General features: G+C 42.1%; 3 protein-coding genes across 3 annotated transcripts in view; 2 read left to right on the forward strand and 1 right to left on the reverse strand.

Moving 5' to 3' along the window:
• Window positions 1-11,930: 11,930 nt before the first annotated feature.
• alkbh1 (alkB homolog 1, histone H2A dioxygenase) lies at window positions 11,931-18,813 on the reverse strand. The gene is made up of 6 exons (XM_062522667.1): window positions 18,670-18,813; window positions 17,970-18,078; window positions 16,845-17,007; window positions 15,945-16,035; window positions 13,219-13,412; window positions 11,931-12,543 (listed from the first exon to the last, which is right to left on the reverse strand). The coding sequence occupies exons 1-6, from the start codon at window positions 18,808-18,810 to the stop codon at window positions 12,087-12,089; spliced, it is 1,155 nt and encodes a 384-aa protein (XP_062378651.1). The 5' UTR covers window positions 18,811-18,813; the 3' UTR covers window positions 11,931-12,086.
• Window positions 18,814-18,968: 155 nt separating this feature from the next.
• On the forward strand, window positions 18,969-20,184 carry slirp (SRA stem-loop interacting RNA binding protein). The gene is made up of 4 exons (XM_062522668.1): window positions 18,969-19,117; window positions 19,367-19,425; window positions 19,511-19,618; window positions 20,015-20,184. The coding sequence occupies exons 1-4, from the start codon at window positions 19,048-19,050 to the stop codon at window positions 20,087-20,089; spliced, it is 312 nt and encodes a 103-aa protein (XP_062378652.1). The 5' UTR covers window positions 18,969-19,047; the 3' UTR covers window positions 20,090-20,184.
• A 2,436-nt stretch (window positions 20,185-22,620) lies between these two features.
• adck1 (aarF domain containing kinase 1) overlaps window positions 22,621-26,674 on the forward strand; it is a 136,583-nt gene continuing 132,529 nt past the window's right edge. The window contains exons 1-3 of the mRNA XM_062522814.1: window positions 22,621-22,650; window positions 24,376-24,515; window positions 24,996-25,079. Of these exons, the coding sequence (XP_062378798.1) occupies window positions 24,384-24,515; window positions 24,996-25,079 (216 nt within the window). The 5' untranslated portion in view covers window positions 22,621-22,650; window positions 24,376-24,383. The remainder of the gene's footprint in view (window positions 22,651-24,375; window positions 24,516-24,995; window positions 25,080-26,674) is intronic.

Below are 26,674 nucleotides of genomic sequence, written 5' to 3' on the forward strand. Positions count from 1 at the left end.
ATCCACTGAACAAGCCTCCAAGTCAAAACATACAAGGGCAGCATCTGTGATTCAGTTGAAGCCCCGGACTTCACCTCTGTGAGATGTGATTTTCATAGAGGCAAATCCGTAGATGTGGTTAAACACATTTGAATGCGTGTGTCACTGGAGTTTCTCCTTGCTGCTGAGTGCCATGATGCTCCAATGCCTCTATCAGATTGTGTAATACAGTTCCTCTTTTGTCCACCTTGTGATGTCAAGAGGTGGCAAGCATTATGAATCCCTTTCTTTCACAGAGGCTGAGCCAATTCTGATAGAACATTTTACAGCATTCATAACTGTGCTATAATTGCTTCAAACAATTAAAGTAAATAGCTAAATGAAACCGCTCAATATTATATTTCACATGATACTAGTTTTAAACAATACTGAGCACCCTGATCTGACTTCAGAATTGCACCGAAAATCTGATATACAGGCATCCATTTTCATTATAGCAAACATGAGTTGTGCAAGTCATAATATCTCAGTATTTCTCATGTGAGGCAGAATTTGAACAGGATCTGGCTGGAAGCTTCAAAACCAACCCTCTATCTCTCATTTCCCATATTTTAAATAAAAAAACTAATTTTCTAATTAAATAAAGAAACAAAAAGGACCAAAAATGCAGAGGGGAAAAAAAACTGTTGCCTTAAGCATTCGGCAGCTTTAAATCTCCTTTTTTTCCCCTCTTCATCTTCTTGCTGCATTGACTTTTCGCACTGATCCCGGGCTGGGGTTTATGTAACCGCTTGGGCAGAATGTCACTCAAGGAGATTGGTGTCAGGACCGATAAGGCACCAAAGTGATCGGCGTCTGAGATCTCAGCACCTAATTATGGTGCCTCTCGGCCCACGAGCATCTGGAAGGGGGTGATAAGAAGCGTGGAGCTGATGGGAATAAAACAGGTTGGGAGGGGGGAGGAGGAAGGTGGTGTGTGTATGAGAGTGTGTGTGTGTGTGTGTGTGGTGGGGGCTGAGCAGCCAGTCAGACAACCAGGCATACAGACAGGCAGAGGAACCAAAGCTGTTTGCAACCTCTTGTTGGCTCTCTCCCTCTCCCTCTACCCTACCCCCCCCCCCCCCCTTTCTGCTTGGATTCATGTTTACCACTGGCAGTAAAATCAGTAGTCGGAGAATGACAAAAGGAGAGAGAGAGAAGGGCGAGAGAGAGAGAGAAAGGCGAGAGAGAGAGAGAGAAAGAGGTAGTCATTTTCTTAAACAGGTGACAGGGAGAGTCCCTAGTCCAGAGGTGTTTTCAAATGACACACGCCGCCACACAACGCCGTCACTTGATGCTTGAATGAGACCACCCTTTTGTTCTCCGCCCCCCCTTTCCATTTACCCGTGAACATTTCAACACCATTTTGTTGTTTTGCTTTGTTTTTTGTTTTATTTTGAATTGTGTGACATTTCATCTCCCTCTGAGCACGAGCAGCTCCGAGCGCCGAGCGTCGTCGCAGGCGTATAGTGATTTATCACAGATATGTCTGGCGGCGTTTTTGCGGATTTATTACTCTCTTGTGTTGCTCTCAGGATTGTGCTGCTCTGTGAGGCTGCAGCTAAGCCTTATGGCTCATCAGCCCCAACACTAGTAACACCAGTCACACTCCCAGAGGATGAAGCCATGAGAGCTTCTATCTTATTTCTGATTTTGTCTCTATCACTTTGGTACACTTCTTGAATCATCCTTCATGTTTTCAATACAGGTACAGCTATACGTTTCTTAATACAGCACAGGCAGCATAACTTGCGTGAAACGTAAACGGCGCCACTTGTGGCATCAGCATGCAACTTGCTCGACATCAGTTAATTTTTCAAAAGTATAAGTAATTGTGTTAATGAACACTGGCACATCAGTGCCATCAAAACATTGACAGGGACCAAGGGCCAATGTAAAAATGTATTAACTGTACTTCTTACTGTATCCTATTCTTTTTACTACTTCTTTCGTCCCCACTAATTTAGCGTCTTTATTAGCAATAAACTGCAATAAACCAATATAATTTATTCTATTTAATGAATAATTAAACGCTATTTATATCACAACAAATTCAACACAACACAATCAGTATGTAAATGCAGACGGACTTAATAGCATTATGCATACTACTTGGCCTGAGTGTACAAGAAAACAACAACAAGAAACTGCTGTCCTGTAATTTGAGAACTGAAATCAAGGACCAGGATTTGGAATGTGTTGGAACCATTGGCTTTTCTGCTGTGATATGTCTAGCTCCAGATCTCACAACGACATTGTTTATGTTCTGTGGGTGTAGGAGATTGCACAGTTCAGGGGCACAGCATGCTTTTGAACACTTTTCCTCTTCTCGAAGTGGCATATAAGCACAGAGACTGTTCAGTTCTTAGGAGGTGGATGGAGGGAGTTGCAAACCTGTCTGGACCTTTTGTCATTTGGACATCCCCTCTCCCAAGGCTAGATCCCTGCAGGTGTGCTGCCATCTCACTACAACACAGTGTGTTTATGTCTCTGTGTGGGGGTGTGTGCATGTGTGTGGGTGTGTGCGCACGTGTGTCTGTGTGCATGTGTGCGTTTTCCTGTGGTGTGCATGTTCTTGTGTGTGTGTGTGTGTGTGTGTGTGTGTGTGTGTGTGTGTGTGTGAGCATGTGTGTGAGTGGGGAGGCGTGTGTATATGTCCGTGTGTGTGTGTGTGTGTGTGTGTGTGTGTGTGTGTGTGTGTGGAAGCATGTGTATGTCCCTGTGTGTGTGTGTGAGTGAGTGAGTGGGGAAGCATGTGTATTATGTCCCTGTGTGTGTTCCTGTGTGTGCATGTTCTTGTGTGTGTGTGCGTGGGGAAGCGTGTGTATATGTCCCTGTGTGTGTTCCTGTTCTTGTGTGTGTGTGGCAGAGCCACGTGATACTGATGAGAATTCTGCACACGCTGCGCCCCTCTCTTATCGCCCTCCGCCCCGCACTCCTCTATCCGCTCGCCGCGCTCACGACTCCAAATGGCAGCTCCATTTCAAACCCAGACAGGAAACACCATTATACTTCAAGGGTAACACAGGGAGTCCTGAAGCCACAGAAAAATGCCAGGTCATCCCCTTCGACGTCCTTTTGCAAGAGCTTTCGCTTTCCACCCTCTCTTTCTCTCCCTCTCTCTCTATCTGTTTTTCCCCCTTTCCCCAGGATGTGCCACTCTTATGTTAGAAGAGGATGCAAGGTTATCCCCTACTGTGTCTTATTGCAAGATTCTTTTCCTTTCTTCTCTCTCTCTCTCACCCTTCTCTCTCTCTCTCTCTCTCTCTCTTATCCTCTTTTTCTCCAGGAAGTCTTCCTCTTATGTCACAGAAGGAGAAAGCTGCAGGAATGCACCAAAACAATGGTGTTGGCGATCTGAGTCGAGCGCAAAGCTTTTATGAATTCCTTGACACATAGTTTCCAGGTTTCATTTCCTCCTCTGCTCTTCCTGTTTGCCTAAGAACACTCAGACTCAGAGGCCTTGGCCATTCCATGTCCTTTCTTTCAATTTTCTTTTCCAAATATTTTCGTATTTCCCTCCGGCGCCAGACACGAATAAAAGCCACACATTTTTGAAATGATGAACAGCACTGGCAGCCATGAATCACGTATCAGTCACAGTTTTATTAATCTATAACAGGCACCATGGGTGAGAGACAGAGGAATGATAGCAATGTCTGAAATTGATTGTCGCTACAAATCCATTTCATTAAGCTGCCAAAGAAGAAAAAAGATGGTGCTCTTCTGTTCCACAGTAAATAACATATAGGACTGATAAGATCATTCCAAATAATAAAATCTAGTTTGTCATTTGAAGAACTACTGTCAGTGTGTTTGTTATTAGAGAAAAAAACATCAATTCATGACAAATATGTATCAGAATTTGATTGAGTTTCTGACAAAAGCATTATGAATTTGCACACTAAATATCATCACCTTTTTTCCCCATGTGAACGATTCTCATTTTTCTGCTTTGAGAAAACATGATAAATGACTTATTCTGAGAGCATTCCAGTGTGCAATGGTAGGCTAGCACCTGTTCCGAAGCTCTACGCTACCCTCTTTGGCCTGCAGGTGGCAGTAGTGGACTAGATCACAGGGGGAAACGCTCACCTCCATGTCTGAGAAAACATGGGATTTTGTGGATGAGCAGCCTCTTAAGTGTACATAAATATAGACTAAACTAAACATTTCAGATGAACAGACAAGAGGGAACAAAACTGAGGTATCTGCCGAAAGGATTCCTGTACTGATACAAAATGTACTTTAGGGAGTGAGTTTGCATAGCTCACATAGTCCAAATATGACTAATACTGTAGCTCTATATTTTAACCAGGCTGTGTCTTCTATACGCCAGCAATTTATAAACTCTATTTGTCAGGGCACATCGTCTTCTCCACCCAACACTCCTCCCTGCAGGCTTCAGCCCGAGGCTTCTCTCTCCTCTTGCATATGGCCTCAAGACTCAATTAGACGCCAGCCGATGCGAAACAGAGATAAGAGTTCGGCTGAGCTGCCTAGATGAACAGCAGAGCATGTGACAATTTCCACCTGACTGTCATTAGGAGCCCCACCTGTACAGAGCTGTATTTCACAACTTTAAACACTCGCAGCGAATATCTTTGGTGTTCGTGCTTTGCAAACATGTCAAAAACATTGCAGTTATCAGAATGAGCAACAGGTATAACTACAAATAGGCCTACATACTGTATGACCTGAACTTTGTTTGTTCTTCAGACTAATGCATTGTATAGTATTGACATCATTTCCACGATCAACAACCTGACAACCACCACTGATAAAAAGATAAGATGAAATATACTGTACTATACTGTCAATGCCCCAACAAAACCCCTCCACCTACTCCCTTCACGTAACCTGTACGCAATTACAATGGTGGAGAGCAATTTCACAGTTCTGGTCTGACTACTCAGCAGATAGAGTTGCTATGGAAGCCGGCATGATTGAAAAAGAAAAATTACAGGCTGCCAAAAGGACAGAGAGAGAGAGAGAGAGAGAGAGAGTTCCTCTACATTCTCACAAAGAACATTATGTCAAACATAAACAAAAGCCCCCTCCTTCCCCATTTGTCAAAGAGAAAGGTAACAGAGAGACAGTGACAAACTAGCTGCTAATTTTATTGGCAACACAAGCCACCTCTGTTTCTCTGCACCGAATGTAAAATCATTGCAAAGGCGATTGAAAACCTGCCAACTCGAACACGCTTATCTAAATCTATATTTTAACCTAACTGCAAAAGGTTATTTGTATCGTTGGTGAAAAGAAAGATATGCAAGATCATTATGCAAACTGACTTAATGAGGACAGTAGGCAAAATATGTACAGAGCCAGCCAAGGGCTTATAAGAAAAGCCTTAACTCTAACTATGCTATTGGCTTAGCTCTGTTCAACACACTGGGTCATTTTCAAGCTAACAGACTGCATCTGTTCCACTGTCATTTAGTGTAGGGCAACATGGCGGAGAAGAGAGAGGGCTGGTGGCTAACAATACCTCACACAGAGTAGAGCCCTGCCTGTGGTCAGAACGAACAAAAGGGCACAGGACAGGGACAAGACAACAGACAATATGGACAGAACCGGTGTCAGGTCCAGCGCCTGGTTCTGTACTAGGCCCAGATCTGGCCCAAAGAAGTCAGTCTGCTGTCTGAGCCGGGTCACAGGGTAGCACTATTTTTTTTTTTCCCTGTGACTGCAACAGTGACAAGCTGGGGGGGAGGCATCAGCAAATCCAACATCAGATAAGCAGCCACTGCAGCCACAGTCAACCCCCAACACACACACACACACACACACACACACACACACACACACACACACACACACACACACACACACACACACACACACACACACACACACACACACACACACACACACACACACACACACACACACAGCCCTTTCCCCAAACACAAGAAAAAATAAAATCGAGGCTGCAGCCACCGGTACCATGGTAACAGGCGCTGGGCCGATTGAAAACAATGTCGAAGCAAATAACATAATGGGTTGTAATCAACACACCAGGAAGCCAGTAGTTCTCCTGAAAGTGCTCATCACCATAACAACGGCAGCTGGTCCCCTCAAAAGCATCTGAGCAGCCTCCTAATCTATGCTTCTATGGCTGGGAGAGACAAATAGAAAGAGGAGAGAAAGAGAGATAGAAGGAGAGAGGGATGGAGAGAGAAATAGAGAGGGCCTCTATCTGATCCATTTAACCCGAGGGTGGTTATTTATCCAACACAATGATATTTGGAATGAAATGGGGAGTTAAGATGAACTTATTGTGACATGGCTGCAGCTTGTGAAAGCAAGACATCTAACAACTACAGAGGCACTGGTGATGATAGACAATGTATGAGAATTTATTAGCATTTATGAACAGCCGAAAGGTAAAGTTTCATATTCAAGGATCCTTTTTAAACAAAATCATACAGAACAAAAACATCACTGATTGACCGTGAGAAGTGAATTGATTGAAAACTGGTATTTGTGGTTATGTTGCAAGGCAATGACAATCACTTTTACACTGTGACCACAAACCTGTCACAATATTCTACAATATGGGGCATCCACACCAGACCCTACATATGATGGATTGGATTAGCAGATAGCGAGTCATCTAATGCTAAGGGAAGGGAAGTCAATTAATTACATAATGGTGGTTTCAAAAAAAGAAACTCTCCTTGAGAATTCAGATTTATTTTTGTTTCAGTAAATCAGTTTGTTGATGTGACCATCGTTTATGTATACATACATTCATTTGACATTTGATGTACGATAGACGACACGTAGGGATGCAACAATCAATTAGCAGTTAGATTATTTGTCAACTATTAAATGAATCACCAACCGTATATTTTGGTTATCGATTCATCAGTTTGTGTCATTTTTAAAGAGAAATTCCTCAAAATGCTCTGATTGCAGCTTCCTAAATTTAATTTTTTACAGCTTCGCCTACTCCTCTATGACAGTAAACTAAACATCTTTGGCGTGTGAAAAAAAAACAAGGCATTTAAGATTAAGGGCATAATCCTAGGCTTTGAGAAATACTGATCGAAAATGTTTTCACCTGTCTGACGTTTTATTGATTAAACAACTGATTGATTGAGAAAATAATCAACAGATTAATCGACTATAATAATAATAATAATCGAAAATAATCGTTTTGTGTAACTCCGCACGGGAGTGAGACGAATAAATCATTTCACAGGTTTCTACTCTCAACAGAGCTCACTGATGGCAAAACAGTCCGGACGGCCTGTCAGCAGAGTTGTTTCAAAAAACAAAAAGTCTGTTACAAATAGCACTTTTCCTCCTGACTGAATGCAATCTTAGGGCCCAGTGAGTTGCTGGAGAATACGGAGAAACGTTGAGACGATGATGACACGTAGCACGGCTCGAGACTGTCTGTTCTGTCATCGCCACGCGGCTAAACTGTGGGAGCAGAATAAGAGAATACATACATCGATGAGCAGAGTGACCTTTCCAAAGTTTAATCTCAAACAAGTGCAACAAAATGGCATTTTAAAACACTTTGTTTTGTTTTTGGTGCGGCAAATGCCTTGACGTTGCAGGAGCACGTCTGACTGAATAAACCAACTTTAAAACCTGAGCTATCAGCTTCTACGTGTGGAGTTGTTTTTCTTCTATTTCGTTTTTTTTTTCCTTCTCAGCCTGCAGCTTTCATTTTTTTTTTTTTTTCCGGAAGAGAAATACATTCCTATTGCTCATAAAAACAGACAGGTATTTTTGGTTTAAAAAATGGATAGGAACACGACCAAGACTCAGGGGGCACAGGGTAATGGAAAGGCCCCCTGGTGTAAGCCATTACGCCATCCACATCTAAATGTCAAAACACTGTCACCGCTATATGCGAGGAGAGAGTTGTTTTATTTTATGAAGGAAACTTTTAAACTTGAGGAGGCATTCCTTTAAACTTTCCACCTCCGTCACTGAGTGAGGACTGGAAGATTTCACAAATACTTATTAATGAGTTTCTCACAGCAACCGCAGCAAAAAATTCAAACAATTTCATGAACCATCATTATAGGACTGGGTCAAGTCTATCTATATTCTGGTCATAACAACAGAATTCATTTGTAAGATATGACTTCATACACTGCTCATGAAAAAATGTTAATTAACGAGGTAGTGTGTATACCATGCATTTCAATTGCACAACAACGGGGACTTGTCCTTAGCCTAAAGACAAACGGTGATTTAAATAATAATCATAAAGACATTGGTCAACTCAAAAATACAAAATGAGCATCAATTCTTTCAGGCCTTAGTGGTCAGAGCTTCTGCCATATTAGGCGGAGGGGTTGTACTGTACCTACTGTGCCGTGTCCTATAGCCATATTGTATCCCATTACGTTATTCTCATGAACGTCCTTCTTTTTGAGTCTCTGTCCCTGTAAAAACAGGCTGTTGCTAACCTGACTTGGTGTGGAAAAGCATTGGCCCTCTACGGGCCTCTGTGCAGCTTTATCTTTCGTGTGTGTTAAGAGTGGCAGCCTTGCTTGTAGGCCTGGGAGCCTCTTACGCAGAGCTGGCTTGGCTGGCGTCTCTGCACTGGGAACAGGGACCCCTGCGGGAGAAAGCCCCGCCGAGACCCTCCTGAAGAGCCACCACCACCACCACCAACCCACTCCCCCCCCCTCTCCAGCCCTCCAGCCCTAATACACTTATCTCCTCAGCCTCCCAGAGACGCAGGCAGCTTCTCCCGCTGAAATCCCCTGTGCTCCCTCTCAGGAGCCCAGTCTCTGAGCCCAGTCTGGAAGCCTGGCTGGACGGCTGCCTGCCTGCTGGTGATGGTGGTGCTGGTGGCAAGAGAGGATTCTGCAACACAGAGAGAGAGAGAGAGAGAGAGAGAGAGAGAGAGAGAGAGAGAGAGAGAGAGAGAGAGAGAGAGAGAGAGAAAGGGAAGAAAAGCGTCTGTGTGGCCGGCGTAGATAAACACCCGCCGAGGCTGATTACGCTGACACCATCATGCCGTTGTAGTTCAATAGCTTACGTTGGATTAATGAAAGACAAGGAGAGGCTAAAAAAAAAAGAACTGGGCCTGCATATTAATGGAGATGCTTAGCTGGGAATGAAAAAGCTGGAGAGGAGAAGAAAGGCGAGACTGGTGGACAGAGGAGAGGAGAGAGGAGTGGAGAGAGAGAGGGAGTGCTTTGGGGAGGCACTAGGGGGAGTGTTGTGCCCAGGGACGGGAGCGTCTGGGTAGGGAGGGGAAGAGCAGATCTCCCTTCTCCAGCATCCTGCATTTCAATGTGACTGCTGCAGTAATTATTGGTAATGGCAGTGATTATAAAAATGACACAGCAAATGCAATTTTGCCCCAATTTGCAACACTAATGTCCCCTCATTATCTCCCAAAACGAGGGCTTTTGAAGGTAAAACTCAAGCACACTGTTGAAAACCATCTTTCTTGCTGTCACGGGGAATATATGACCAAACAGCCGCTCGGCTCCACAAGCACACAGTGACACAGACATAGGCACGCGTACACACACACACACACACACACACACACACACACACACACACACACACACACACACACACACACACACACACACACACACACACACACACACACACACACACTCTCTCTCTCTCTCTCGCTCTCACACACACACACACACACAATGTGCTCACACTCTTCTGCATACATGGAGATACGCTGACATACACACTACAATTGACTAATAACAGGCATACATGGATGCACAGAGTGTTAATTAACATCATCCCCCTAATACCGTACTTGAGGCAGAATGGCTGTGGTGGTCTGACGAGAAAAGGTCATTCCCTCTCACATCACACCAGTCACCCCAACGCTGATATTATAAGTTAAGATTTCACCCATCGCCTCTCTGAGTTGACCACAGGCCCTCATCTCACCTGACCTACCCACTCCAAGCAATCAAACGCTGGCTGGGTCAGGTCGACGTCTCCGCAACCTTCTCGGCGGTCAGTGATGACCGACACGCACAGGGAGCCATGTGATAGGTGCGATCTTCCAGACGTCCATCACACCAAATATAATGATGACAGAATGGGCAACTGAGAGCAGCACAAAGCTACGATGCAAAAAGGGCGCGTCGCGTCGTACCCTAACGCCGCCGCCGCCAAAGCCCGCTATAAGCCTGCGCGGTGATGGATGTGCGTAATTGACTTTCCTGTAAGAACCTCCTGCATCGGGGAGGCAACACTCGGCTAGTGGCTCCATCTCGCCGGCATGTGGCTAATTTAAGACGCCGGAGCAGTGGGCTGGCCAGGCGGCGTTTCACGCTTCCGCGCGCTCGCAGCACCCGCTCCCGCTACTTGCAGCTTACCAGTGAGTGGTAATGACAGAGTAATGGGAAAGAGAGAGAGAGAGAGAAGGAGAGAGAGAGAGGAGAGAGAGAAGGAGAAAGAGAAAGAGAGAGAAACGACAAGAAGCACAGATAAAGTGGCAGCAGTAAAAATTATATGACTGCATACATCATCTTGGCAGCGTATAATTTTATCTCCGAGGGCAGGGCCTTTACCGAGCGCATCGAAACGGATGTGCTACTGAGGGCACGGGCGCGGGGTAGGTGTGTGCTCAAGTGTAGGAAAGTGTCCCCTGTCCCCCTATTGTAGCCGGCCAGCTGAACAAATAGCCTACCTGGAACACACAACGGCGGTTTTGTCTCCATTTCTACTAGGCATCTTTGTAGTGCGACGAACGCACTGATGGTAAATGACTTCGCCTTCGGCCCTCTGATTGTGCAAGCATTGCTGATTTGCCTTGAATGGATAAAGGCACAAAGCACAGATTGTGGCTGCAATGCATTATCTTTATACCGCGCGCATTATAAATGTATTCAGACAATCTTCCTCTATGAAACAAACTCAAATATTGCAATTTTCATTGCATTAAAGAAAAAAAGAAAAAAAAAAACATCATTATGTCCTGAAGGTGGTGTGATGACAATTGCTTAGCTCACTGGGTAAGTTGTTTGTTTAGTTTCCCTTTGCAGGCCGCACAAAAGGTTCTAATAAACCAATTTATTTTTCCCATCATGTGCAAGTGACCTTCGCTTCACCCAAATTGAGGTAATTAATCCTTCTTCATACTTCCTGGTCCACGTGATCTCACGAAAGGCTTTCTTCACATCAAACAATGCATTTCTATGCCTTTTTTAAGAGTTTAAAAATACACTGGAATTATGTTTTGGCAATGTGATTGGGGACATTATTTTCTTCTTACAAAAAATAAAAACAAATACAATGTGAAGTATATATAAAATATGTGTGTTCTGATAAACGATTCTTAAATTCAATCTTCTTTGACTCTTAAAAACCCGACAGGAAGTTCCCTATTCAACTTCCATTGACAGCCATTGGAAGGCTCTCACCAGCACAGCAAGAGTGATCTTCTGAGACTCGGCCAGCCAGCCAGCCAGGGTCCATCGAGAGGCTTGTCATAGACAATCTCTCTCCGCCTCAACACGGCTGACATCGATTGACCAGATTACACGCTGTCCCCTCAGCCTTCTCGCTGAAGGTCAGCTCTGTTTAACGTCGCGGGCGGCAGAGACGGAGTCGAGGCTAGCGAACGAACGCGGCCAGACCGGCCTGGACGGGGAGGGGACGGGGGAGGAGAGAAGAAAAGGCTCGGTTATCACCAGGACAGGTGTCACAGTGACACACGGGGAGGCACAGATCACACTGAATAGAGAAATACTGTAGCAGAGCAACAACACAAGGCCTGGGTCTCCCAAATGAACTGCAGTGCTCTCAGGGGAACAAGAAAGAAAAGGCGCACACACGCACACACGCGCACACACGCACGCACGCACACACGCACACACGCACACACACACACACACAGTAGTGTAGCTGATGCCATTTATCAAAGGACTCATATGTCATAACATCTTTAAATATTTTATTTATAAATATATGTACATACATGACATTTCATATTTGACTGACAGTAAACATCATATTTCACTGTCCGTGCTTGCTTTGAAAGGTTTATAACTTAAGACTTTCCCCTGTAAAAACTTTTCATCTGACCTTGAATTATGTTAGGAGTCAAGGTCATATCCTGAGTCATTCCTCTTCCTCTTGGCTTTGAGGTCCTCTTCCTCCTGTCCATGTGTCTCGTCATGATATCCGTCCTTAGGGCTAACTTCTGACCTTATGGAGGTCGTCTCTGTTGGGAAGGTCTGTCCATCCCCCAGGACCTGTCTAACGGTCATATTGACCCGGGACGTCTGCAGGTACATGGAACACAGCTCCCAGTCGTCTGATGGGACCTCCTGGACGATGCTGTTGGTGTGGAGGCCTGCGGTCTGTTGGGTGTCCAGCAGACAGGTGGGTAAGGGTTGGCCAGCAGGAGCGGGGACGATGCAGGGGACGGCGTGGTAGAGAAGGCGGCTGGACCCCGACATCACCATGATGTCACCGCTGCGCATGAACATGGGCGTGGCCGGGTCCTCCCTCCTGGTGCCGCCGAGCAGGAAAACGGCGGCCTGCCCGAAACTGTGCCCGTTCAAAATGAAACAACATCCATGTCATCCATTTTCAATGACATCCTATCGCCTCTGGCTACAAGCCAAACACATCACAGATCACATCTAGCTTGAGAACCTAAATGGCCCATTCCATGTCCAATCAGATAAGGTTGTTGCAGCACCATATCAATTTTTGTTCAGAGCTTGTCTATGTCATGAACTATATTTCTGCTCAAATCCTACTGTATGTCTTCATATTCTTTCAGCCCTTGAAATTACTTTTCAAGATAATAATGGCCAGACATTGTTTCTCAGAAAATGTGTTTTTCAGGCTGTCAAACTTTGTGGCCTGGAAGACAAACATGTCAGTATGACTAGACTACATAACTATTGCAGATTTGCATGGCATGCTCATTGAGAACAAGACGTGCACAAAGAGTGACACGAAGGGTTAACTTCACAGGTATCAATTATTATTTTTTCTTTACATTTACATTTGAGTTGCCCATGACCACATAATGAGCATAGATATATTGAGGATAAAACAAGGGAGGGTTGCGCTTTTTGATGATTTTAAAAACACTAAAATAGCTAAATCCAAGATATTCAGCTATTCAGCTATTCTAGACCAGCTATTTTTCTGGATTCTGCATGATTTGACACAGAGGTGGACATGCTAGACGAGACACACCCTTTTTCTCACCTGAATGACAAAAGAGGGCGTGAGTGATCGAGCTCAGACTCATCCACGTGGATGCCCAGTGAGGAGTCGGCGCGGTAGTAGTTCAGGATTCCAGCCTCGGCGGCGAAACCATGGAAACCACAAGCGCCAGCCACCTCTCGGGATAAGGAGTGGAGGTCTGGGGGAAACTGGGTGTAGTGGTCTGCAGAGTAGGTCTAATGCAACAAACAATAACAAAATAGTGACAAAAACATTACTCAAAAAAGTGAAATATCGAGGAAATATCCTCAGGCAGTTCCACTACAGAAAAATAAAATATTCACAAAGACAAACCCTGTGCTATCCCTAACATAAAAAATAAACAATGAAATTCATGACATGGGGCCTATTGCACAAAAGCAGAATTAAGACATCCGGGATAAGTTACTGAGCCGCGATCACTGAATCCTAAACAAGAGCATACCGGCTGAATTGGTTGCACAAAGACCAATCCAGGATGAGCTGACACGGATTCATCAAGCCAGGTGTAAGTTATCCGGTGTATGTGCGCGTTCTCGTTTCTCCCCCAATAACTCGCGGTTGGAATAAAAAAAGACGCGAAAAATAGCGTCTTGCACACAAAGTAAACAACCGCTTTTGATATAGACTAACAACGAGGTAAAGTTTTACTTTTTTGGATGGGGGATCATGATTATTTCTGTTACATAGCGGGAGTAGGTGTGGCAGATCAACTGAATGCAAATGTACGTATGCACCCACGTGTGTGAGAGCTTCCTTGTCTCGGCACGCAACGTCATTAGGAAGCGCTTTGCCACCGCAAAGATGCACAAAGTAGGCTATCTTAATTTGTCTTAAAAGCCGAATTAGTTCAAAACACCTTCGAAAAATGTCCCCTCCACTTCCAATCAACTACTACAGCAGCCTATTCATCAAACATCTGTCTAAAAAGAACCAAACGAGTAGGCTATGTTATTAATTATAAGGCCACCATAATTTAAATGACATCCATATGGTATTAGGCAGACATTCTGCTGTGTTTTGCGAGTAAATGCATGTTGCAAATAATATATAAATGGAATCTACAGCTCTTTAAAAAAAAAATCACGTGGAGGTCTCATTTGAATGACAGCTAGCTGAACCAATCAGATAATGTAATTACCATTAGAATCAACTTATCTTGGCTGTGAGCCTGGTCAGGAGCAGGCTAGCTCCACAGAATAAATCGCCATGGTAACTTATACCATAACATATCCTGCTGCCCCCTATCCCGCTTTTGTGCAACTGGATCACGGATAAATTGAGCCAGGATAACCAAGATATCCCGGGTTAATCCCTTATCCTAGTTTTGTGCAATAGGCCCCTGGAATCATCATGAAATGGAATCCTGATGGAAGAGAAAACAATATTCACGTCATATTTCCAGCACACTAGCATGAGGAAAAATACTTTCCCCGTTTCCTGCACGCTGTTAACGGGAGTGTGTAGGACAGGTCAGCTACCCACTGACACTTCCTGTGAGTTCATTTCAATTACTCGTCCCCACAACGGCAAAACAACCCGAATAATGACAATCACAGCCTCTTTGTTTGTCTTCGCTGGTCTTTCGCTTTCACAGCCTCAGTGTGCCCCTGAGTCTGCAATGAGGCGTACAAAAACGCAATCAGTAGATAATCACAAGAGGCCTGTACCCCCCCTTCTCTCCCACTCCCCCTCTTTCCCTCCCTCCCTCCCTCTCTGTCTGTCTGTCTGTCTGTCTGTCTCTCCCTCTCCACCCCCCCTTTCTCCCCCCTCCCCCTCTGTCTCTCTCGTTCTATCCTTCTCTCTTTTTTCTCGCTCTCTAAACAGACAAAGTAGACACAGTGGATTCAGATCGAAATGAGGCCGCTGGCTGCATCTCCATAGCCACTCAGCAAGGAGACGGAAGGGGTGAGGTGATGTGAATGTGTGTGTGTGTGTGAGAGAGAGTATCTGTGTGTGTGTGTGTGTGTGTGTGTGTGTGTATCTGTTTAAAATTCACAAGTTGTTGTCAGACATTTGGCAGTGTCAGAGCAGGGCCGAAGTTAATGAATCGAGTGTGTGACTCCTGACTGATCTAATGGGACAGAAGACTAAACACTTTGATGTAATTAGCATACAAACGAGACAGGCAGGCGTCATGCCTGCACTATTACAGATGAAATGTCTTGAAAGGGCCACGCGGGCGCTGATAGCCTCCTGGACACAGGAAGTCTCCTCAGAGGCGGCTCGACTGGAACCGGCAGCTGCAGTCTATCAAACCTTTTCTTCGTTTTTATCCAGGCCTTCTGATGTGAAAATATCTGGCACTAAGCGCTATTGATGGGGCTCACATAACAATGTGCCGTGACTGATATCAGGCTTCCAGGATTATCAAATTGAAATACAAAAACACACTGAATGAGAAATGCTACGGTCACCAAAAAATCCACATACCGCGAGTAGCAGAATACTAATATTCATTAGCAGACACCCTGCATGGCAGCTACTGTATTTGACATTTTAAAGCGATCCAAAATGACAGTATTAGACAGTGAGCGTATATATATTTTTCTCATTTATAGTGTCTGAAATAGAAGCAGATTTTTGCCACGTCAGTGATAATATTCAGCAGCTCTTGAGACTGGTCCTCAATGACCTTGGCATGGCGGACATCAGGTCAAGCTACAACAATGCATCTACTGTATGGGCTGGGATCTATGGGCCCTTTCGGTTATAGGATAATCCATTACCTTGGAGTTCCAGTCGTAGTGGTAGCCCAGGGTCACCCAGCGTAATTTCTCCAGCAGGGTCTTGGGCTCCCTCTTGCCTTGGTTCTTCTTCCTATAACACACACACACACGCACACGCACACGCACACGCACACGCACACGCACACACATTTGCATGATGTAAATGTATTTCACTTAGTGTATAGAAAAAGGCTCGCACTGCTAACCCATATCTATATTCCACTATTGCATGCCTATAATAGTTTTGCGGTGATTTACCACCGTATTTAGTATATGCTATTTCAGTCTCCTTCCATAGCACAGTGGTATTGTGGGGATGGTTAAAGCACCAGTACAGGTCCACATTCAAATGTTTCGGTCACAATACTGGACCACAATATACAGATTTGTACCAATAAAAAAATCCTTGAGCTCTAATTTGAGTGCTGGGTTAAGTGCAAAGTCTAAGTCTAACTAAAACAATTTTGCAACTAGGCAAATGTGCTTGTTGAACACCATAGGTAAGGGACCCGGATTTATCTTTTCAGTAATATAACATATTTTCAGTGTTTTCATCAACATACACACACACAAAAACAAACTAACAGCCTACCTAGTGAAATCACAGCCTTGTGTAAAATGTCACTGGGCAGCTGCACTGAACAGTTTTATTTGTCTATTTTTTTTTTTTGACTGTTTATTTTTTATTTTTTTGTATCCTTAATCCTTCTATGCCTCTCTTGTTATAACACGTGACATCTACACTATATCATACACAGTTGAATCTAATCTAAATCTAATCTAATCTACCTAGTGTTGATAACCCCAGGAACACATCACATCACATCAGGCATAAATGTACAGTACATACCATAGACATATATACATCTATACCTATATATATATATCTATGGTACGTACCGCAAGGTGTCGGCACTCTTGTTCCAGATGTCCTCCGTCTCTGAGGGGGACATGTGCATGTCCAGATTGCACACGTTGGGCTTCTGTGGGTATGTCTTCAGACACTGCCTGACCCAGTGCTGCTGGGAGCCGGGCAGGAAGGGATTTGAAATGAAGATGAAGCCTGTGGTAACCATGACAACAGCATCACGACATCAAGACAGCGTGTTAAAGTTGACTGGCATTTTAGCAAATGCTTGACATCCACAGCAATATTACATACACATGATCAGTTCCATTGGAATCACAAAAGATAAGTAACAACAAAAAAACAAATCAAAACTACAATGAAACAGATGGAGGTTTAGCATTCACACAACACAACAGGTCGTATTAAAAGGTATAGTCTGCAGTGAAGGCAGAAGCTGTGAGGCTCAAATGTAACTTGGTTAGCTTGGTCTTGAGACCAATGTAGGAATTCCCCATTTCGTCGATTTTCAACAAGCTGAGTACCCATTTAGCTATAAAGCGATACGAAATTCATTTAGCAAAAACTGACTAAAAAAAGTCATGCTCCTAGTTCTGACATTTAAACATAATATAGTGCAGTACACATTGAGAATGTCAGAGACTCCATTCCGCTTATTGTGAGTGTGACATCAAAATGAGCTTTTAGCTGTTATTTAAACACAAAATAACTATCATGTTTGAAGAAAAGATAATTAAAAACAAAAAAGAACATGGAACACAAATGGGTTATTCCATTTAAAAGCAACAGAGGCCTACAGAATGACTGTCTTGGATTTACTTACAACTTTATACAAATAATGTTGCTGTACACAATAAGTGTGCACAGTTTCAGCTCCTTTGGTGACACAGTAATAACTGTGTTATTTTTATTTATTTTTGCAGTATACTAGATCCATGACTGTTATTTACAGCCTCTATATCTCAGGGACTAAAGAAGATTAAAAAAAAGTATTATTTTTACTCATTGTTAGGCTACACTGACACTAATCACATTGCATATGAAGCAAATTCTAGATGGTCAATCTGGAAAATGGTCTATAATCTATTGATTTTACATGGAATTACCCAGCAGCAATGGATGACAAGAAAAATGCTACATTTAAGGCCAATCACTACCTGAGTGTCCTTTCAGTCCGAAAGCCCTCCAGTCTTTAACAGGTCTCAGACCTGTTCTGATCGCATCCGCCTCACTCAACGCAGAAGGGTTCAGCTCAACACTAAAGACCTGGTCATCAAAGTGAGAAACCATATATTACAAATTATCTCCAAGGTTGTCAAGGTCTTGGATACTAGGGGTGGTGCGCAACTATTGAATTCCACATTTCTACAGAAAATTACAAAATAAACTTACACCTTAAGCTCTCATTCATGCAGTGAACCAGTTATCTCTGCTACATTAGAACTTAGGTATTTTCAATCATCTATTCAAGGATGCACCTTTTGTGATAAACTACAATTCAAGAACTTCATACTCGTAAATAAAATTAAGTTATCCGTCACCCTGTTACCATTCTAAGCTATTCGTGATTGAGTTATCACAGAGACGGTAGCTAGATACTAGACAATCTTTGGCTATAACCATAGACTGTAAAACCTAACGTTACGTCAGGAATGTATAGAGGTTTCTCGTCGTCCTGGTGCCCACAAGATGAAACTACAGCAGTGACTGAAAATGCAGTATTGTCCCAATCCGAACCTATCTTTCACTGTCTATGATCCGAACTAGGCTGACAACCCAAACAGTGTTTACAACAAGAGACCTCACAAGCAAAATAAATCGTATGCCTATTATTTTCATATCCAAACTGAGGCTCACCATATCATTCTTTACGTTCTTGGAAAAATCTATGACATCGCCGAAATCAGGTGGAGGATTTCGACGTTTATAGAACTTAAAAAGCTTTCTAAAAGCATCCTCCCCGTGCTCCAGTACGGAGGCTGCCATCTTTGCCATCATTGAACTGTGACCTTTGAACCGAATTCCGGTAATACCATTGATGGTATTTTATCTAATCAGAAAATAAAAAAATACTCTACAATTTTACTGGATTTGCTAATAGATGCGAAAACAAATGTATTTGTATGATTCGTTTTCTATAATAAAGATAGTGTTACGAAAACGCAGCGAGTCACGTGGTTCAAGGTGAAACGTGCAAGTCTAGTGCACGTCGGGTTACATTCGCAAGGACGAAACATGGCAGCGGCAGCCAGCAAAAAAGTGTTCGAGGTCTTCGTTTCAAGAGTACCATGGACAGTCGCAAGCAGTAAGTGATACAAGCTTTATGTTAGTGTTCATATATTGTATTACTGCATAATGGATTCTGACGCGAAGTCGAGAAATGCTAGCTCCAGGCGAATGCTAATTGTAATGCTAGCCAGTTGATAACTAATAGTTGTTAATGTTGTCAGAACATGCCTGCAACTTTCATTTGTATTCATGTCTCGTCGTTTATATCATTCGTATTTCACTGTCAGTCATGGCTTTGACCCTAACATCTCTTTCCGTTATACAGAAGAGATGAAACAGTATTTCACACAGTTCGGACAAGTGAAGAAATGCCAAATGCCATTTGTAAGTATGTTTCATCGACTAACTAGCATGTTGTGACTGTTGACGTTATGTAGATCAGTTTTATTTCATTTCAATTCTAATACAGGACAAAGACACCGGATTTCACCGTGGTTTTTGCTGGATTGGATTTAGTTCAGAGGAAGGGCTGCAGAATGCACTTCAGAAGGACCCTCACATCTTGGAGGGTTCGAAGGTAAATCATTACCTAAAACCTCCTCTGCGTTTATTCTAAGGGTCCCATCCTTGTGTATGAATCTGTCCCAATTTAGGATTGAGGAACTATGTAAATTAATGATCAGAAATTGTTATTTATTAGAGGATGGTAATGAGGATTATATAATTCCTTAAAATCACTTCCTGCACACACACACACACACACACACACACACACACACACACACACACACACACACACACACACGTATATATACATATACATGTACGTACATATATATATATATATATATATATATATATATATATATATACATCTACACTATCCAATATCCATATTAATATGTCTGAAATAAATTCCTATGGGATCCTTACTTTCCTGAATCTGATTTTGCCATTCTTGCTGATTCCTCAGCTTCAGGTACAGAGAAACCGAAAACCTTCTGTTGGTAGAAGACTTGGTAAAGAAGAAGAAGAAACCTTAAGTTGAATACACAGTTGTATGCATGTGATGTCATTGTTCTTTTCTATTTTTGGAAGTGTATTTATGATGTATGTCAGTTAAAATAAAACTCTTTAAACGACTTTCACTCATTCTGGAGAATCATTATGACGTTTAGCCAAATTAATATTAGATAAATAATAGCTGATATGAAACAGAACAATGTATCAACAACAAACAAACAAACAATCTGAATGTGTACCAATGTCTGATTGTCATAAAAGGGGAACTGAAATACTACCATTATCTTATCTTATTGATGTAACCTCGGTTGTCAACCCTGGGTACCTTGATGATGCGAAAACCAAAAAATATTAAAGCAAAAAAAATGTGCATGTGCATGAAAAGCTATGGGCTATAAGCTATGTAATGTATCTAATAATGCTGGAGTTCAAGCCAGGTTTGGCCCTCTTTTTTCAGCACTAAATGAAGGAGGTTGGGGTGAGAGGTGTCTCCAACCTAGTTATTAATGTATTCATTTGAATTGAGGTGATACTCACCAGTTTTCAAGCTGTCCCACAACTATCCTTCGATTAGAATCCACTGACATTACTCGTCAAACCCTTAACCCGATTTCAGCTCCTGCCATTATGTGAAAGTTGATTTGGCAAACTTCAGATGGAGCTGTTCATCCGTAAAGGTGAAAAGGTCACGGATGCTCAGGAGGACTGCTGCTCTCGTTCTCCTTCCCCAGCTGTCTGTCATATTGGATCTTGTCATGGTACCCTCGTTCCTTCGTCCTCTACACTTCAGAGGACGACCCTGTAATCAGCATGGAGATCTGTGTCGACACAAACTGACTGGCTGTTGTTTCCGCACTAAGGGAATGTGACAACCACGTCCACAGATCATTATTTCACCTAGTGTTCAGGATGTGGTCTGTATGAGAGTCTCATTTGATTGACTAGCTTACAGCTGAGCAGTGCTAGAGCAGCATGATTTTTACTTGCTGGAGATATGAAACTCCTCGTCATTGTTGAGCTGTCTCCTGCATGCATCAGTAAACACACCAGTTGTTCAATTAAAGCATACCTTACTCTGACAAAATTTGGGGAAGATACTTGAAAGATTGTAGTCTTTTAATGCCCGTCAAGAATCTTTCCCAAATCTTGTCAGTGTAAAGGAGGCTTTAGTTGCACAAAGAACATGCTATACCTGCCTTGGTTAAGAGCCAGTGCTGGTTAATTAAACCATTAAAGAATTATGACTCTGTCTTATTATATTCAATTCCATTTAGAGGGTTTTTAGCTGATAAAAGCTGTATCCTTTATTAATTATTGACATAACTTATGGAGCGTTTCTTTTCTCTGAGACTGTTTTTCCCACTTGGCATACCAATGAAGAATACATGGCCTTTTAATATATCAGGACGTGGATCAATATGAGGAGGACGTCTTAAACTGCTAGGCAATATGCAAGTGACATACATTTGAGCAAATAATTTAATTAAGGTTAAAAATGACTGCCGAGGATAATGGTATCAATATACTTCTCATAGAAAAACGGAAAGGCCTCTGTAGTAATTCTGCAGAGTTGACTTGATCCAGTGAAAGAAAAAAAAAAAAAAAAACACCAGTGCGCCAAAACCTTCATCTCTGTCCTTTACAATATGCCTAAAGGCACATGAGACTGTTGCATTTTCCTTTTAATTTTTATTTGATCAGGGGGAGAGAAAAAAAAAAATACATTGTTCAAGTGAATGTAGAGGCAGACACATAAAAGTGAACTCCACTGGGTGCATTTAGCCTCCTGAGGTGTAAAAATGTTGCACACCAGTCTGCCAAGTACCTAGTCAATAGTCCTGCAACTTATTAACATCGTCTGGGAAATTACTGAACAGTGCTTTGCTGAATTTGCACTTGTCTGTTTTGAACCTATAGCCTCAAGCCAGCATTTTTCTTTGCATAGATGTCAGACTTTTCTTTTTTGGGAGCTAGGTCTTCATGAAGTACGTTACACAATTCCTTTTGTTGCTTGAAATGGAATAATCTTATCTGAAGTAATTGCTCTGTTCAGAGTGCTTTTAAGAATGACACTGGCATCAGTATATATATACAGGAGCTAATAATAAGCTCTGTGGGTCTGTCCATCAGCACATATTCATATTTTACATCTCCTTACAAAAGAGGCAAACTTGCACCTGTTTTGAATTGACATATTTGAATCATAGATAGACTGAATAAAATATTTCAACATGCTCGTTAGACTCCATAGATCTATGGCCATAGGGCCATAGATAGTATCCGCTCAGCGCTCTACAACTCTGAGCCCACGTGCTCATTTGTCGCGCATAAATATTACGTTTTGTAGTTCAGTTAAGAAATTGCGCTCTTTCACGATTAAAATAATATAAATTGACAAGCTGTGTAGAACAACCACAGTAAGTATGCTCATACTTGATACTTATTAGTGATACAATTTGAACAATTTTATTTGGCAGCGTTGTCATTACATTAATCGTATACACTGCAATACTTCAATACCCACAAAGCATTGCGACTAAATTGACAACACCGGGACACGAGTTGAGAGGTCGCTCCAAGAAACCGGTGAGTTAATGACAGTAGTTAATGGCTACATTAGATTAAGGTACCTCATGCCACCTAGGGATATCATTATGTCGAGTAACATGTAGAGAAAACTGTTCAGACAACTTCACTACTTTGCTATTCTGCCTTTATGACTTCACTCTCTGTGCTTATGAAACTGGCTAGCTTGTCAGTTGCATAATGCAGTGCAAGTTAGCGGCTGGGTAAACGTTTGCTAATGTTACGTTAGATGTCATAACATGTTTTAAGTTAGGTACACACATTTAGAACATTTAATTCCTCCTTATTTATCATGAATGTTCTTACGATATGTTTTAATTCATCACCCGCTCCATAGCAGTCAGGGTTGATGTTTGCTCTCTGATTTTAACTTGACCCATAGTGAGTGTGTTAGATTGTTTGACAGACATATGCTGCTTTACAAACATGCTTCGCTATTCAGTTAATGTAACGCTGATACTAATAAGATTGTCATCGAAGATGATATACGGTAGGCTACATATCTAGTAGCCTAATGATTCTGTCACCCCTCTTACTTGTCCTACCTTTCACAATAGGCTACTTTTTCGTTTTGACCATCACAAATATCCCCATTAACCTCACAGGTTTGCATTGCATCTTCTGCTTGTAATAATTCCTGTGTGACACGTGCTATTTTCATATCCCAACCCACCATGTGTTTGCCTCAAGGTCACCCAGCTGTATGTAATACAATGCGTATGCGAAATAACAGAAGGACCTCGTAGACATCCTTGTGCAGATGCAGAAACCCTAGACTACCTTTTTAAAAATATATAAAACCCGAGGCCAAAAGTGGTGTAGTTTTTAAAAACGACGCATGTATGACATGCACGAATATATTAATATTGGTATGTGAAATCTCGCTGATGTGTTGCGTTAAAATGTTGGACTTGTTTTGAAAAAGTAGCCTGGTACATGCCCATATATTTTCATCACTGAGATTTCCTCATAGTATTATTTTGTTTTAGCGTGTTATCACAAGTGAATAGTAGTGCCTTCTTCTGACAAAGACATTTTGGATTGTTTATTGTATGTGACAAGTTCTTTCAACTCAAAGATAGTGCTTTGTGAAGTTACAGTGATGTGTGAAAATGTTGAAGGTTTTTTTTTTTTTTTTTTCCTAGATTCTAACATTTTGCCTTAATTGCAACACAATCCATAATAGTTTTGTCAGTCATCATCGGCTTTGGGTCATGATATAGGGTGCTACTAAGTGTTACACATTCATCATTTGTCCGCTCGTAATAATACCTAAAGGTGACTAAACAGATTGAATGACGGATTGTGAAACCAAAACAAAGCAACAATTCTATATATTTTTTAGCAGATATGTGTCAGTCATAGACAGAATGAATTATTACAAGCAGAACATGAAATGCAAGCCTGAAATGGATTGTTTGTGCTGGTCAAAATGATAAAGTAAGTATTGTGACAAGTGGTGACAGAAAGGTGATCGAATGATTGACTGGATGGGATGTGCATATTCCTTCTATGACAATCTTATCAGTGTTACATTAACTGAATAGCAAGGCATATTTGTAAAGCTGTCTTGCAAACATCCACAAAAATAATCTTATTTTACCGCACTGCCATAGTTTCTGTATTTACATGTAGTGCACAGTATGAACTACCACTGTTTTATATGGGTTAAGTACAAATGGTGGCACACAGAGACAACTTTGCTAAAAGGATCTTGTCTTTTAGTGCCTCTCATGGCTGGACGGCTGTTGAAGGTGTCTACCGTCGCCACGGCTGTGTTCGCCTCGTCTGGATTTGTCCTGTACAGCAAGCATGTGGACCCCAATGACATCAGCGTTATTAGGTTCGGTAGAGCAGCAGCAACGGTATGCCCTCATTGCTCGTGTGTACCTGTAAACAGACATCCCCCTTGTCCATTACAGGAACATGATTGTAACACTATGAATGTTGAATGTTGAATGTTTTGCTCATATGTTAAAGTGGGAAACTGTCTAAATGACAGGATGGTTGTTAATGGAATCCATATCCTCTCAAAAATATTAGCAAAGGCGTGGAACTGCAAAACAGCAAAAAATAAACATCTCCAGTCTAATTAAAGATGTGGGTGAAGTCTGTAGTCTTATGGGCATTGGATTGGCATATGATTCTATTTACTAGCTGTCAGCCTCATTTTAAAAAGAGTTTAGCCTAGTTGTTAGTTTCCTTTTAAAGTGAAGTTAAAGTTTGTGTGTGTGTGTGTGTGTGTGTGTGTGTGTGTGTGTGTGTGTTTATACTGCGTCTAGCATTGATTTTACTTAATCTGTAAGGCCTATTTATTGTATTTTTCTATATTATTCTGTATGCAGACAGTGGCCATCAGCTATGATTACATCACGACTTTCCGGAATGTGCCATTTGGAACAGAAGAATACTGGGACCTCAAGTCTAAGGTAAGAGCAACTTATGAAGATGGATTATGAAGCCTCTGGTTAATGCCTGTGAAGAAGTGAATATCGTCCTTCCTCCTCAGCATTACTTTCCTAGAATAGCACCACTTTGACTCTTGATTCCTTTGGAAATCCTTCAGAAAATACTATAAAATGGATTTGGGGTAATAAATCAGGAAATCAATAAATCAATCAATCAAGTCATACTCATTGAAAAAAACGTGATTGGGTATTTTAAGCACATTAAGGTTCATCAGAGAATCAAAGCATTTTACTGTAAATCCATTTGCAAGGCCGTCAGGACCGGGGGCCGTGGTAGCGTAGTGGTCAAGGAGCTGGGCTAGCATGTACTTGTAGTAGACGGAAAGTTGTGTGTTGAATTCTTGGTTTCCACTGTTGTGCCTTTGAGCAAGGCACTTAACCCCAAGTTGCTCTGGGGACAATTTCCCTTGTCACAGAATTGAGTCGCTTTGGATTTAGCAGAAGCGTCTGCTAAATTAATAAATGTAAAGGAAAATGATTCAAAAATAGATGATACCACTTCTTTAAAAGTCTTGAGCTATTACAGAACTACACTGACGTGGTCTGGTGGTAGTAGTTTGACGATGTTGAGTAAATGAAGCAATTCATTCATTGCACTACTACTAGCTACTGTCAGTAATAGGCTGTGGTAGCATAGCCATACAGTAATAGAGAGGGAATAGTATGTGTTATTTGTCATATGCTAATGCGGATACATTTCCTCCAGAATAGGACTGGTCTTTCCTCCCGTACTGTTGGTGCTATGGCCTCTGAGTTTTAATTGAGTTGAAATAGAAACATCACTTGTGCACACTTAGAGACAAAAACATCTCTGTGCGTGTACACACACTCAGACTTTGAACTTGGTAGCAAAATAGGCTTGACAAGATGTTAGCAAGGTTGTCCCTGATTCACTGAGATGCAATGAAAATACTTTTAGAGCACTGCTGGTCACGGCAACTGTTTTTGTCTTTATGCAATCTCAAAATGCAAACGTTTCAGCGCCGTGTACCTTAATATAACTGCACTGTATGGCTGTCCCGGCAAATGGTTTTGTTGTGCACAGTACAGTAATGGAACACTGCAGTGGAACAATGGAACAATGGAGCAACAGTAATGGAATGGACGTTAGCAAGGAATGCAGCAGACACCCATTTAAAATCCCTTGAGGAGCTCATCTAAACTCTTACCTGTGTTGTGAAAATGACAGTTCCACTCAGCAATTTAAGTTGCAACCTTGGCCGTGGAAGCCGTACGTGCTTGTAGGCACGCTGAAACCAACAGGGGTTAGGGCTGATCACTAAAAAGCACCATGGGGTGAACACTTCTCAGCTATGTACCACCTCTGATAAATATGCTTTGGTAAAATATAAAGAAGTGACTATGGATACATAACAGGGATAATATTCAGCCTTCTTGATCATCCCGTTGGTTTACAGTGGATACTTTTTTTTTTTAAAGGAAAGAGAAAAAAAAGTCCTCAGTGGAATCAGTCCAATTTATTTGAAGAATTCCGAGGTTTTCTAACATTACGGCTTTGCTACAATTCACCTGATCGTTCACCTCATAAAGCCCCT

Source organism: Sardina pilchardus, chromosome 20 (genome assembly GCF_963854185.1).
Source record: "Sardina pilchardus chromosome 20, fSarPil1.1, whole genome shotgun sequence".
NCBI classification, from domain to species: domain Eukaryota; kingdom Metazoa; phylum Chordata; class Actinopteri; order Clupeiformes; family Clupeidae; genus Sardina; species Sardina pilchardus.

Excerpts from the sequence above, each read along its gene's own strand:
- alkbh1 (XM_062522667.1), bottom strand. The coding sequence starts at position 18,810 with ATGATGGCAAAGATGGCAGCCTCCGTACTGGAGCACGGGGAGGATGCT. Across the intron at positions 16,036-16,844 it reads AAGAGTGCCGACACCTTGCG|GAAGAAGAACCAAGGCAAGA; the intron begins GTACGTACCATA and ends TGTGTGTTATAG. Across the intron at positions 13,413-15,944 it reads ACTACGACTGGAACTCCAAG|ACCTACTCTGCAGACCACTA; the intron begins GTAATGGATTAT and ends TTGTTGCATTAG.
- slirp (XM_062522668.1), top strand. The coding sequence starts at position 19,048 with ATGGCAGCGGCAGCCAGCAAAAAAGTGTTCGAGGTCTTCGTTTCAAGA. Across the intron at positions 19,426-19,510 it reads AGAAATGCCAAATGCCATTT|GACAAAGACACCGGATTTCA; the intron begins GTAAGTATGTTT and ends ATTCTAATACAG. Across the intron at positions 19,619-20,014 it reads ACATCTTGGAGGGTTCGAAG|CTTCAGGTACAGAGAAACCG; the intron begins GTAAATCATTAC and ends CTGATTCCTCAG.